General features: G+C 37.4%; 2 protein-coding genes across 2 annotated transcripts in view; both read right to left on the bottom strand.

Annotated features, from left to right (window-relative positions):
- Positions 1-580, bottom strand: part of LOC128188194 (uncharacterized) — a 32,211-nt gene extending 31,631 nt beyond the window's left edge. The window contains 1 exon segment of the mRNA XM_052859092.1: positions 410-580. Coding sequence (XP_052715052.1) covers positions 410-559 — 150 coding nt within the window. The 5' untranslated portion in view covers positions 560-580.
- A 2,419-nt stretch (positions 581-2,999) lies between these two features.
- LOC128188552 (uncharacterized) lies at positions 3,000-13,560 on the bottom strand. The gene is made up of 20 exons (XM_052859666.1): positions 13,352-13,560; positions 12,795-13,015; positions 12,316-12,645; positions 8,444-8,504; positions 8,078-8,339; positions 7,776-7,903; positions 7,599-7,672; positions 7,382-7,516; positions 7,085-7,267; positions 6,785-6,996; positions 6,340-6,702; positions 6,059-6,218; positions 5,751-5,968; positions 5,537-5,612; positions 4,662-5,437; positions 4,466-4,562; positions 4,171-4,355; positions 3,866-4,066; positions 3,584-3,774; positions 3,000-3,343 (listed from the first exon to the last, which is right to left on the bottom strand). Exons 1-20 carry the CDS (start codon positions 13,523-13,525, stop codon positions 3,071-3,073), a joined length of 4,320 nt encoding a protein of 1,439 aa, XP_052715626.1. The 5' UTR covers positions 13,526-13,560; the 3' UTR covers positions 3,000-3,070.
- Between the last annotated feature and the right edge of the window lie 1,254 nt (positions 13,561-14,814).

Below are 14,814 nucleotides of genomic sequence, written 5' to 3' on the forward strand. Positions count from 1 at the left end.
AAAATCTATGTTATTAAAATTCTACTTTTTTTATATATGAGATGATATTAATAATTTTTCAGAATGCGCATGGAATGGAATTTGCAATCTATTGCAAATTAGGACAGATGAAAGCAAGAGGGAAAATGAAATTTGTTTAAAGAGGCTGGGCTGTCAACAAATTATCCATCAGATCTTCCTTGAAATTTTACAAATGATACTTTTAGGAATAAACTATCTAATACTTTTAAAATAGCCAAATATTAATGGTAAAGGATTATTTTTCTATATCTATATACATGTACAGAACTCTCTGTTAAAAGGAGAACTGATTTAGCCTAAATTGGTCACGACCATCCAGCCTTCTTAATTTTTAACTTTTTTCAAAGGTTTTTGCAAGTTCAAGAAGTTTTCAACCGGGTCAACCTACCCTAATGACTGTGGTCACATTGTGCATCCCTAATGTGTCCGTAGTAGATGAGTACGTATAGTGATGGGTATAACCAGGCTCAAAGTAGTACTGGTGTGTCACCTGTAAGGTAACCCACAACAGGTAAACGTAAAACGAACCGGCCGCCATCTCGGCCAAAGGAGAACTAACTTGATTCTACACTACCTGGTGTAGGTAAAGAGTTCCTAGGGGACTATATCTTTGCGCGAAGGAGGAATTCTTTTGCTGAGAGCTACAAACGTATTTGGTTCAGCCAATTTCAGCTGGTGCGATAAGAGATTTGGTCCCCAAGGTGCACAGAAAAAGATTAGGCTTACATCTATCTCTGTTTGAAATTGTAAATCAAATAAACAAAAAACTTGACAGTATTTTCTAGCACGCAAAGATACAAGACAGATTTAGGGTGACAACCCAGTGCCTTTGATTTCATACAGGTATTTCTAGAATACTTATCGACCAGAAGATAATTCTTTGAAAACTGTAACAAGAGTATCCAATAATCAATATTTATGTTTTAATCTTGGTTTCTTTGAGAAGAAAAGACTTCTTTGTATATCGGTCTAGAATTTTTGCCCAAACATGCAGCGCCAGTCTGCACAACACCTGCAAGATTTTGACACCAAGTTATACTTATTTAAAAGATATTTGTTAAGATTTCGACGTATATGCGGCAGGCCGGTTTAAACACTTATTTCAATATTCAATCTCAATCTGTCTCAGTAATTGTTAATACAAAAAGGAAGTTGTAGTTATGTTACAAGGATGCTAGTGTTTATCACCTGGAAAACTTTCTGCATACAAGCCCATTATTCTGAATTATTTAAAGATCTGGATTTCAAGCTTGTGTTCGACTTGTCAATAACTAAAAAAATATTCAGTTTTGGGAGAAAGACTCTGCAAAATGTAAAATAAAAATATACTAATAGTAAAAATTTCTGCAGTATTCGAACTCGAGACCTGCGGGTCGGTAGATCTAAGCTACACCCATTGCGCCACAGAGATAGCCACATTATTAAGGCATTATAAACTGTTTCACAATACGTTAAAATCGCCATTTTGTGACGTACTGTTATAAAAAGTAGAAGTCATGGGGTGTCGAGGATCCTGCAAGGGACATGGTCACGATTTTGGTCGAATTTTATTTTTCTGATTTTACTATTTGTAATGCTTTAGGAATGCATATCTATATAATGATCAAATGAAATTTGGGTGCCAGTCGTTGAGTTTTAAGCAAAATACATGGCTTACAATTCTTCGTCATGTAAACAAGGCTCGTGCCCTGTTTGTTTTTACATAGGTTCAATATACCAGTAAAAAATCTTTTTAAAGTGGTTTGTCTATCTTATTATTCATCTTAAGCATAAATAAACAGTTCCTAACGATTAACCCATTCATTTTTGGTCTAAAACTGGAATTTTCCTTTCAATATTCAAAATGTAAACAAGCGTTTTGCTTACATAGCGAAGACGTGTAAGCTCTGTAACTCGCTTATGACTCATCAAACTACACTCAAATTTTGGTTGCCTTTTTAAAATGCCTTACTGAAGCATTGTACACATTAAAATCAAAAAAAATAATTTTTGACCAAAATCGTGACCATGCCCCTTTAAGATGTCTGACAAGCTGAAGATCCTAGACAGAAAAAAACCCAGAGCTCCTGTGTCGCAATACTGAAAGTCAATATGATGGCGATTCCTTACTTTAAGGAGGCTGGAGGGTCGAATGACCCATCAGGGCTATCTTGAAATTAAAACTATATTTTGTCGTAAACTTTTATATAGTGGGAAAAAAAATCAAACTTTTGTTTTAAAATTTGAATATTACCCTGTATCTTTATGTTCTTCGGAGATTGTTATAGCCCAAAAATGAATACGACAGTCCAGCCCACTCAAATACCGTACAATTTTGAACCACTCCGAGACAAATCTAGGGCTTTAAAGATGTTTCATTCGTAATTGAGGCGCAAAACAACTACATAAATTTAATTTATTTCGACAAACCTTCACTAAACACTGAACGCAGACTTTATTTCTACATTTTCCTGTCAGTAACATGCATTTTTTTTTTAAATGTGTACATGTTATGAATAATAAAGTGAAGGTTGTTTTTTTTTTATATATTCTTCTCTTTTTAATAAGTAATAATTAATAAAAAAAATCTTTTTAGTTTAATTTGCTTTCTATTTGTAAATGAATTACCAAACGACACTGTCAGATTGATCGTATGAAAAAGGTGCTTTTCGTTTTTTAGAAAAGTAGAACTTTAATCAAAGTACAGTATTTTTATTATTATTATTATCAGAGGCAATGAAATCGAACATCGAACAGAATTTATTTTAAAGCTAATAAAATTGAACTGTACGAGTCGCAGCGTCGGCTTAATGAGCGAATATTGATTAGAAAGGTAGATAATATAAACATGTCTGTTTGGGTTTTTATCAAGAATTATTTTAATACACTTCCTGGTCATTTATATTCATGCATAAACATGTATTTTCTGTACTTGTTCTTCCACTAGATATTCTGAGCAATTCAAATTTTGTCCAAAAACAAATGATACAACACCATACTACATGCTAGTGCTTTATTTCAAATAAATTGAATACATCTCATATTCAAGTTTTTTGTCGACGACATAGTATTACGATCGTAAAATCCAATCTCGCTCCCAGTCTCGTTTTCGCCTCCGAGCCTCGTTCCGCTGTCTGCTATCCTCTATGCTGCGTCTCTTCCTATCCTTTGATATCACTTCCACAGTGAACGGTGCTGCTGCAAACCTGCTCCATTTTGGACAGGAAATACCGGACCAAGTCTCGAGTTTCCTCTGCAGAGTGGTCACTATCTTTTCAGGATTAACTCCGTGCATGACGTGGAAGTTTACAAAATCAACTCGACGATTGTGGATCATTAATACCTTTAAAAATTTCAAGTAAATGTATGTTTATTTGTATACGGGAAGCAAAACTTCACTGCAATAGTATTAGTATGACCATATGCGTAAAATAAGCTTTTGTTACACAAGAGCGACGCAATGATTTTGTGAGATCAAACAATTCTTTATTACATATTGATATTTATCATATTATATTATAACCAGTCATAAATTCATTAACACCTTTTTTCAAGATTTAGAAAAAAAAGTTTTCATCAATACCTTCAAAATACTTCGCAATGACGAAATGTCCTTGTAGTGGTCAATGACAATGGACACATTCCCTGACACGTTCATGGCAATCTCCTGCTCGACTATCTGTAGCAGGGGGCTAGGGTTGTCTGTTGCGCCAAATACCTCTTCTTCAATGCTTGTGTTTGGATTTGGTTTGTATGTTTTAGCCAATAAGGTTTCTTCGAAAACGAAGATGATGAAACAGTTTAATTAATGACAGATGCTAAATATACCAAATCAAAAATCCAATCGAGTCAGACACCAACTTACGAAATATTGAGTAAAGCTGAACGGTTTCTTGGCATTTTGTTCCGTGCTGTTTACAGGCATAAGCGTGTGCAGCTGAATCCACATTATCCGGATTAAAGAATGACATCTTCTCCGTTGGTCTAAGCAGTGGTACACTGGCATGTTCCATAAAGTTGTCAATGAGTTCGGAACATGCTCTGACCTTTTTGTCCCATTTTTTTCCTGATGAAAAACATAGTATCAGCATAAACTTAGTATACTACATCTATGTCATCCTCAAATAACAAAACTATTTTACTAGAAATCTTTCACAAAGTATATGGTACCTGATCCGGAGCATCCCCCACATCCCGTGACGATGCATCTTTTGATCTGTTCCCGAGTGGTTGTGATGTCCAATTGTTCCGTCCCCGCCACACCCTGCAACTGTTCCAGCAGTTCATCCCCCAACTCCTCCCTGGCTTCGCTGGAGTTTGCACAAAACTTCTTGTCGTGGAATTGGAAGCAGAAACTTTAAGATTTGTGGGAAAAACATAAGTTAATAATGGATTGAATTATATAACACAATTGCTATGATTTATACCTTAAGGTAATAAATTGAATAAATCAAAAAGTTAATACCCTGGTCTGTTCAGATTGAAGTCAAGATACGTTTTCTTTTCAAGGTCGGGTTTCTTGCAAGCGCTTTTTACATTGTAAGGAATAACACCTGGACCTCCTGTAACGAAAAACGATAACTTAGTAAGAAATGTTCATAAAATGTAAAAAAAATTTCGAATAACATCAGTTAATCAAATTAAAAATAACAAATCCACACCTTTTGTGATTTCTGACCAGTACAATTTGAGTTCATCCCACATACATCCAATGTCTTTATTAATTCTTCGAACATTAATTTTCAAGTCAATCATCCTATTGTCATCTCTGAGTGGATATAGGTCTACATAAATGCTGTTCTTTTCCCATTTGCCCTCTTGATTTACGAAGATACCCAACCCTCTTCTCTGTAATCTAAGAAACGGTGTACATGTGACCATCAGTAGCTTTGCAAGGTCCAAGATCTCGTCATCACTGTCAGATATTATTTCCGCTGCCTCGCCCATTTGGAATCTTGCCAACTGACGCCTAGACCACGTGACTTCTTGTTCGTTGGCAGACTTTGGTCTGTACCCTGTGAGTATCTGAATTTTTCCTTTGAATTCTTTCTGTGTCAAATCAAGACATTCAACAAGCGACGAATCAATTCGCAGAAACCTATGACCTTCAAACTTAAAATCCTTAATCTTAAAATGAGAAGACAATGCAGTGTCTTCACTGGCACCATCTATTAAAAGAGGTTTCATATTCTCGTGTTCTAATTCAGCCGGATATGAATATTCGTCGCTGTCTTTAGTGGAAGGGGCGGCGGCCAGAAGAACCTGTCCACTAGGGTACGGAATCAACGTGGTTCTGAAGCCGTCCTGTAGTTTAACGAAGACCTCGATCGCAACATTATCAACGTTGCGAACGAAATCGAAGCCAGCGCAAACTGCAGCATGTCCAAGAAGTGGAATGTTCGTATCAGGATTATCAAGAAACGTCAACCGCGCCCCCCTAAAATAAAAAGTTTAATAAATGCCCACTTATCATATAGCAAGTGTGGAGGATGGCTGCCGACTGAAGCAATACAGATTAGGGTTTTACAAGTATTACCTTCCTTCCAAAAACAGACTAGATTCCCCACGATCTATTTTATCTGCGAAAGCCCTTTCCACTATAATCTTTGATCCTGAAAATAGAAGTCATTGTATATATTTAATACAATTTACCTTATTCGTGATTAAGAAAAAATATAGTTCCATCATATGATATAGTTTACAAATTATCTATCATCTATGCAAGACCATAAGGTATGATTTTTGCGAACCTTGCAACCCCGCTATATCTTTAGCAATAATGGCTAATCTTCTCATCCGAAAGGCTAATCTCGGGGCCATAACCCTATTGGCACTCCACTCCCAGGGGTTGTCTGAAACAGAGAAGTATCCATCCCGGCACTTCCTATTTGGGCCGCAAAGATCGACTGTTTGGTTTGGTCGACGTTCGTGAAGGAACTTAAAATCGTCGAACTGATACTCATATAATCTATAAAACAATAAAAAAGCAAGAATGTACATAATGCAAATTCTAAGAGCATATGTCTTTGATAAGAAAATGGAATAGAAATGTATATACCTGCTCATCTCCTCTTGGTTTTCACGGTGAATCTGACCAAGTGCTGGTCCCAATACATCCTCTTCAGTTAGTTGTTTGGATGGATCTTCTGGATATGTCTTTCCCTTCTGTAGGCTGTCAAAACCGACATTAGGGCATTTCTTACCCGGTAAAACAGTTTCTAGAATTCATAAAACATAAAAAATGATTTCTTTTGAAAGGCTTCAAAGGCTTTCAGGTTGCAATTTCTATGGGAATGAATAAAGTCAATTTTAACATTTAACATATAAATGGGTAAACACCTAGCCGTTTCATTGCGTTGATCATAGCTTCCTTCTCGGCGCTCTCCCTACTATCCAGTGAAACTTTTTTAACCTTTCTGGCTTGATCTCCAGATGACCGCTTTTCCCCTACTGCAACTTCTATGCTTGAATCAGATTTCAGTTTCGAAACGTATTGGAATCCAGTACAAATTGCCAGTTGCTCAAGGCGTGTATTTTCTGCATCATCTTTGATAACGTTAGGGGGGATGGTTGAAGTATTATTGCTATAGGTCAGGGCCAGTTGCGCTGCCTTCCCTTCATAGAACAAGCTAGCATCGCCATGTTTCCCACGTGGATTGGAAGAAGTTGGCTCATCCCATGCTTCGACAACCAGCAGTTTTTCTACAAAGACATCAACATTGCTTTGTACATACATATCTATAGACCTGTAAAACAATGACAAAAATTCATGTAAGAACCGTACTGCTTGGCCATTCGGCGTTCACATATTTTCCAAGAAGGCTAATTTTTGTTGCAAGTTTGGGAACCATAAGACGGTCTGCACATTCCTGGGTTATGTCGTCTGCTCCTTGATAAACGCAGTTTCCGCAATGTTGACCAGGAGTGCCACACCAAGATGACGAATTTGCCTCCTCTGAAGAAAACAGGACAGAGTCTCCCCACATCTGCGTTAAACTATAAAGACAGAACAAAAATAAAATAGATATATATAATCATACCTAATATAATTTTTAACGGCATGAATGAATTAAGCTTGTTTTACATGTGGAAGTCGGGCTCATTTCTTCTGATGGACATTTTTGGGTCTCCCAAGACATCGGTCATAGTCAGACCCTTATTCAAAGATGTCTTCGTAGAAAGTGGACAATCGGCAGAACACGTCTTGTACAGCGTGTCGTTTTCAAAGCTTACTGTTTTGTTGAACCCTTTGGCTATAAGAGTGTTCCTAAAATAATTGAAAAACCGAAGAAAATGTAATACAGTAGGTATCACTAACTGAAAGTACAATATTTGATCTCATTTCTGCACTAAATGATGGCAAAATTTAACGTTAACTGACCATATGGACACTCCAAATGCTTCCACTGTTAGCCTGGCTTCAGTGACATTGAAATTGCCCGCAAGTTCAGCAGTTTTCGTCGTACATCGCTTTACATCATCGATCGTAGATTTGCTGCGAATCGTTGGCTTAAGACTAAAAACATTTAAACAAATCAGACATTTTGATATCTTCTAATTCCTTGTTAAGATTATATTAATCTTTATTTCTAACAAACCTGTATTTAACTGGTGGCGAAAAGTCAATCTCCATATCACGTGCAAACCACCCAATGGTTGTGTTGAATAATATCTTTAAAGAACGTGATCGTATCATAAATTGAAAAGTTCACTAATAAATTACAAGTAAGTATGATACAAAAATACACATATTCATTATGTAAGTGTACACTGACTTGTTGGTATACGGAGATATTGACAGACATGTCCTTGTCGGTGTTTACAGTGTTACGATGGGTGGAGGAGGTCCAGTTGTGGGGTACCACGTCTCCCCCCAAAGATGACGTCCCGCGGTATTCATGAGCTAGAAAAACGATTTATAAAGATAGTTGTAAAAAAAAATGATTAATAATTTAATAGTATATTTGAAAAATTCATGAAAAAATAATTTTGACCGCCCAGCCATCGTATTAAAAAATTATAAAAGATATGATTTTCGCAAAAGGACAAAAATATTTTACACTCTCTTTCGACATACCAAAGGAATAGTTTCCTCCTAATTCTATGTCCGTTTCTATGGAAACTGCATCACGGGTGTCCACTTGCAAGTCTACGTGCGTGGCCCCAGTGTACTTCACAGTCAGCATTACGGGAGGTAGGTTTCGCACATGCGCCAGAGGAACTGAGAACAACATTGTCGGTGGAACATGCATCGTGTCTATCTCCTTGTGTACAGCAAGCTTTAGATCTTTCGATGTTTTGAAAGTGGTTTTCAGTTTCATTTTAGTGTTTGATTCCAGCTATTATTTTAAAAAGGCAAAGGTATTAAAAATCAAGCACCAGCAAAAATTAAAAGACAAATGAGGCGACGTTAACATTACTTTGGTAAATCTGAAAACCTTACTTTGTTTAGATAGCGATGAATTTCTGGTTCATTCATAGCGTTCTTCTTTATAACCAGATCGCTGTGTAAAAATGAATCAAATAACATTCACCAGTAATCATGTTCATTAGTATTTAATGTATTATTCCAGACTTATATTTAACCTTTATTCTACTACAGTTATTGCCGAGATCAAAGTGATGCCGCGGACATTATTCTCCAATATACCACGAACGTCATCAGTAAATTATCAGATCAGAAATACCTATTTGTCTCGCACTGACTATGAAAGTACAACTTCAAACCGTAAAAAGTTTTAAAACCATGTCAGTTTCACGTGTTAGTTCCAGTCAAAACGATGTGTATTGTCTCAAATGTTTATTTTTAAGAGATCAATGCGGCTGTTCCTAGCACCTCCCTAACATTTTTTCACTGCATGTTTTTACATAAAATATATATCGTGTAGTAGTAATAATCGTATTAAATTGCCTTTATAATATTAGGAACATGATTCAAAGATATTTTATAAATAAGATAAGAGTATTAAACAAGAGGCCCATGGGCCACATCGCTCACCTGAGGAACAATAGGTATGATAAAGTCAGCTTAATGGAGTCATAATACAAACAATCTGGACAATGTACAATAATACATGTAGATCCTGTATAAATAAAATCCATTTTTCCCCCTTGGAACTCGGATAGCCCTGATTGCTGCCAATATTTACAAGAGCAGACTTTAATCACCGCTCCTGCACATATATAGGGACTCAACGTTACGCAGGCAGGGATGACCGCACACCTACGCAACTCAACAGGTACCAACGTTTACGCAAGCAGGGATGACCGCACACTTGTGCCAACAGCTCAACCTAACGCAAGCAGGGAGTGCCGCACACTTGCGCTAGAAAGGCCTGAACACCAACAGGGATGACCATACATTAGTGCTCCGCCGCAACCACCACCAATACAAGCAGATATGACTGCACACTTGTATTAATGCGATACAGGGCAGGAATGACCGCACACTTTGTATTGAAGGTAAGAAAACACGTAGATTAGATAGAGCAAGGATGTTCACACACTCAGTCTATCCAGCCCTGATCAAGTTTAACCCCAAACAGTTGCTCATCGAAATGCAATGGACACTGTCCCTATACACGTGCCAACCTAAAATAATTCATAGTATCTAAAAATTGGAAATCAAAAATAAACAAACTAATCCGGCCTTACCCAAAACTTCTTATGCAGAACAACTTATATACATTGAATATTTATTATTGTATAAAAATAATCATCACAATAATTGGTTAACAGTGGATGCATTAATTAAAATAATCAAGAATCAATAAATAAAGGGCAATAACTCAATACAGTAATACAAAAAGATTCTAATGAAAAAATAACTGCCTGCTTCAATTTTATAGTCATATCACATGTTGAGTATTGCAGTTCTCAAAAAGATCCTTTACAATTGTTTATATATGGGATATTTAGCTACATCAAACTCTGAACCTTCTTGTGAGGCCGAAGAATTGTCCTGGAGCCAAAGTTTTAACAATTATAAAAAATCATCTTGCTGATTAGTTTCTGAGAAAAAGATTTTTAAAGATTTACTCTATATATTCCTATGTAAAACTTTAACACCCCCCCCCCCCATGTGGCCTCACCCTACCCCCAGGGATCATGATTTTCACAACTTTGAATCTACACTACCTGAGGATACTTCCACACAAGTTTCAGCTTTCCTGGCTGATTAGTTTCTGAGAAGAAGTTTTTAAAGATTTAGTTTATATATTCCTATGTAAAACTTCGACCCCCCCCCCCCATTGTGCCCCACCCTACCCCCAGGGATCATGATTTTCACAACTTTGAATCTACACTACCTGAGGATGCTTCCACAACAGTTTCACCTTTCCTGGCTGATTAGTTTCTGAGAAGAAGATTTTCAAAGATTTACTCTATATATTTCTTTGTAAAATTATAACACCCCCCCTCCCCAATGTGGCCTCACCCTACCCCCAGGGATCATGATTTTCACAACTTTGAATCTACTCTACCTGAGGATGCTTCCACACAAGTTTCAGCTTTCCTGGCTGTTTAGTTTCTGAGAAGATTTTTAAAGATTTACTCTATATATTCCTATGTAAAACTTCGACCCCCCATTGTGGCCCCACCCTACCCCCGGGGGTCATGAATTTCACAACTTTGAATCTACACTACCTGAGGATGCTTCCACACAAGTTTCAGCTTTCCTGACTGATTAGTTTCTGAGAAGAAGATTTTTAAAGATTTACTCTATATATTCCTATGTAAAACTTCGACCCCCCCCCCATTGTGCCCCACCCTACCCCCAGGGATCATGATTTTCACAACTTTGAATCTACACTACCAGAGGATGCTTCCACAACAGTTTCACCTTTCCTGGCTGATTAGTTTCTGAGAAGAAGATTTTCAAAGATTTACTCTATATATTTCTTTGTAAAATTTTAACACCCCCCAATGTGGCCTCACCCTACCCCCAGGGATCATGATTTTCACAACTTTGAATCTACTCTACCTGAGGATGCTTCCACACAAGTTTCAGCTTTCCTGGCTGTTTAGTTTCTGAGAAGATTTTTAAAGATTTACTCTATATATTCCTATGTAAATCTTCGACCGCCCATTGTGGCCCCACCCTACCCCCGGGGGTCATGAATTTCACAACTTTGAATCTACACTACCTGAGGATGCTTCCACACAAGTTTCAGCTTTTCTGGCTGTTTAGTTTCTGAGAAGAAGATTTTTAAAGATTTACTCTATATATTCCTATGTAAAACTTCGACCCCCCCATTGTGACCCCACCCTACCCCCAGGGATCATGATTTTCACAACTTTGAATCTACTCTACCTGAGGATGCTTCCACACAAGTTTCAGCTTTCCTGGCTGTTTAGTTTCTGAGAAGATTTTTAAAGATTTACTCTATATATTCCTATGTAAAACTTCGACCCCCCATTGTGGCCCCACCCTACCCCCGGGGGTCATGAATTTCACAACTTTGAATCTACACTACCTGAGGATGCTTCCACACAAGTTTCAGCTTTCCTGGCTGTTTAGTTTCTGAGAAGAAGATTTTTAAAGATTTACTCTATATATTCCTATGTAAAACTTCGACCCCCCCCCATTGTGGCCCCACCCTACCCCCGGGGGTCATGAATTTCACAACTTTGAATCTACACTACCTGAGGATGCTTCCACACAAGTTTCAGCTTTCCTGGCTTTCTGGTTCTTGAGAAGAAGATTTTTGAAAATTTCTCGAAATTTTTCATTAATTTCTAATTATCTCCCCTTGAAAACATGTGTGGCCCTTAATTTTCACAACTTTGAATCCCCTTTGCCTAAGGATGATTTGTGCCAAGTTTGGTTGAAATTGGCCTAGCAGTTCTTGAGAAGATGTTGAAAATGTGAAAAGTTTACGGACGGACGGACGGACGGACGGACAGACAGACGACAGACAAAATGTGATCAGAATAGCTCACTTGAGCTTTCAGCTCAGGTGAGCTAAAAACCAAAGAAATTTCTGTCGTCTGCATGTGATTCCTTTGATCGATACACATGTAAACATTACCAACAAAACCATTGGGGTTACACGGATCAGCCGTCATAATGACCTAGATCGTCTCTCTATAGGAGAAACGATCCGTAGAAATACTGGGCTGTTAGTAGAATAGAAATAAAGTTCTTGTTATCGTGAATGTTGCAGGATAACCTCCTCGGTCTCGAAATGTTGTTTGAAATATAAAAGCCTCGGCTAACGCCTCGGCTTTTATATTTCAAAACAACATTTCTCGACCTCGGAGGTTATTCTGCAACATTCACGAAAACTCGTACTTTATTTCTTAATTTCAACTTACAATTCATACGACATATGAGATATCCCACTGCAGTCCTTGCAGACGAACCCCATGACGTCATTATCCGTCACGTTTTCGGTGAAGCGGTATTCGGTGTCGTTGCTTCCAATTGCCAAACCAAAGGACTCCGGGTCCCCGGTTCCTGAATCGTCTGAATTCCACGGAATGGACGTTGAATCACTGTACTGCCAGGTGATATTTCCCAAAAGTTCCGACAAAACGTTGGCGATATAACGACGGTGTCGTCTGCGTGTTTCCGTTGAATGAGACTCGCTATTCCCGGGGGTGTATTGAAACTTAATGTCCGCTTCGTCTATAACATCGAATGCCCTGTTTTCAGAAAGGAGACAATTTCGTTAATACACTATGTACTTTATACCCTGTTTTAGAATACGATTCTTTCTAAATTTCTTCTCAGACTTATCTGCCGTAGCCTGTTCTGCTTTTTTTAAAAATAAAAATGACGTAAGTCCATTTACCTGACCGTCTGGGTGTGAAGAACAACTCCCGTCTCCGTGGGGAAAAAGATTTCCTTGATTTTGGCGTAGACTCCTCGTTGAGCAGACGGACTGCCGGGTAATGTGTTCAATCTACAGTCCCATTTAGGACTACCCATCACAACCTGGCCTTTCTTCCACTCTCTTCCGACCCCCTTGTGTTCCACGGCAATCAAAATCTTTTGATCCTCGCATATTACTCTCTGAAATGAAAGCGTCCTGCTCATCACATATCAGCTATCAAAATTCTGGTTTCTTTTTTTTCTAGTCTTTTTTTTTAAATAAAAAGCAATGCGAAGGTTGTATTCATTACTAAATCATTTTCCATGAAAACATGCCTCAATTAAAAATAATTATTTTCTTTTTAATCTATTGAAATGACATCATGTACCAAAAAAATTTAATAAGAAATTTGAAAGCTGTTATTTTTTATTTTAATACATGTATAACTATGCGTAGAATTGAATTATCTTCGCTTAGTCTTGCATAGCTATGCATGCTCTCAAACTTGAATTGTTTGATTATATGTACAAGTGTACCTTTATTCCTTGTACCCGGTCCAAGTCGATTGCTTCACTAAGACGACCTTTACTTCTTAGTTTTACATGCTCTCCGCTTTCTGGATGCTTGACGTCCACATTGTGGTCAAAATGGTGACTCTGCAGACCCGAAACAAGGGGCAGGAGAAAGAGACCCAGTACCACAAGTCTCATCGCGTTGAAACTCTTAGTAACTATAAACCAGGGTAGATACGCAAGTGCTATCGTATCTGGCTCGCGGAGGGATATTTGACGGACAGATAGCACGGTACGCCTTTCAATCGGACTTGATCGATTTTTTTTCTCACTGGCTTTAAGAGTTTTTATTTTAAACTTATCTTTCAATAAGCGTAGACTGTTTCATGTTTGCACAATTTTAAGTCTTATCGCATTTGGACTAGGAAGAAAAAATACGCCCATGATAATTTTTCTAATTTCAACCAACAGAATTTCGTCAACAAATCTCAAGTTACCTAAGAACGAAAAACTATTTTCATTTTAATAATTAATCATTTAATAATTTCATTTAATAATTCCTGTCGAAGAACATACATTCTCAAATTTGACATCACTCGGTGCTTAATATTCTTTTTAATTTTTCAATAGTAAATTCTAATACATTTACTCTGCACGTGTTGACAAACTGCTACAGACAAAAGTAATACATACAAATAAAATAATACCATACTTTTTGCTTAATAATGTACATGTGTTCAATTTATTAAGGGTCTTGTATCTCTTTGTAAACAAAACCATCCATAGTACGAGGATACAAACACGGGTGAACAGCTCAATGATTATAGACATGTATATATACAAATAAATTGTAACATAAAATTTTCGGGTCTTTTTAGCAGAGCTCACTTTAAGTTTAGTGCAAGTTGTTTTGGTTTGGGGTTTTTTTTTCGTTTTTTGTGGGGGGGGGGGGGGGGGGGGTTCGACTGTCAATAGGCCCAAGAGGTTGTGATTGCTGATTTGTTTTTACTTCATCTGGTGTATGGCCTAATCATTTAACCTTTCATCGACTTTTGCACTTTACTAAGCATGATGTCGTAACATTACTTAATAGTTCAATTTTAACAGTAAAAACAATAATAGGAGTTTAGCACTGGACAGAGACGTGCGACACTTGCACCACTTAGGCTCAAAACACCGTTTTGTAGATTGAAGACTTTGACTTGGGCACTGCTTTGAATATTTCAAAAATTGATTCATAAACAGTATCAGACACCAGGGTCGCATTTCAATTCGATTTAGATTTAAGGACGCCGATTTCGGTTTTTTGCACACAAAAAAAATGCAATTTACACCAACTCTAGTGTATCTGCATCTACCATCTTTTTGGGGACCATCTCAAAATAGAGGTACGTTTACTATAGGATTACTAGTATATAGAAAATTGTAATTTTCCGCATTTCGAAGTAGAGTAAAAAGTATTAAGATAGCGACTTTCCTCAAAATGT

The sequence above is a fragment of the Crassostrea angulata genome, chromosome 6 (assembly GCF_025612915.1).
Source record: "Crassostrea angulata isolate pt1a10 chromosome 6, ASM2561291v2, whole genome shotgun sequence".
NCBI lineage: Eukaryota > Metazoa > Mollusca > Bivalvia > Ostreida > Ostreidae > Magallana > Magallana angulata.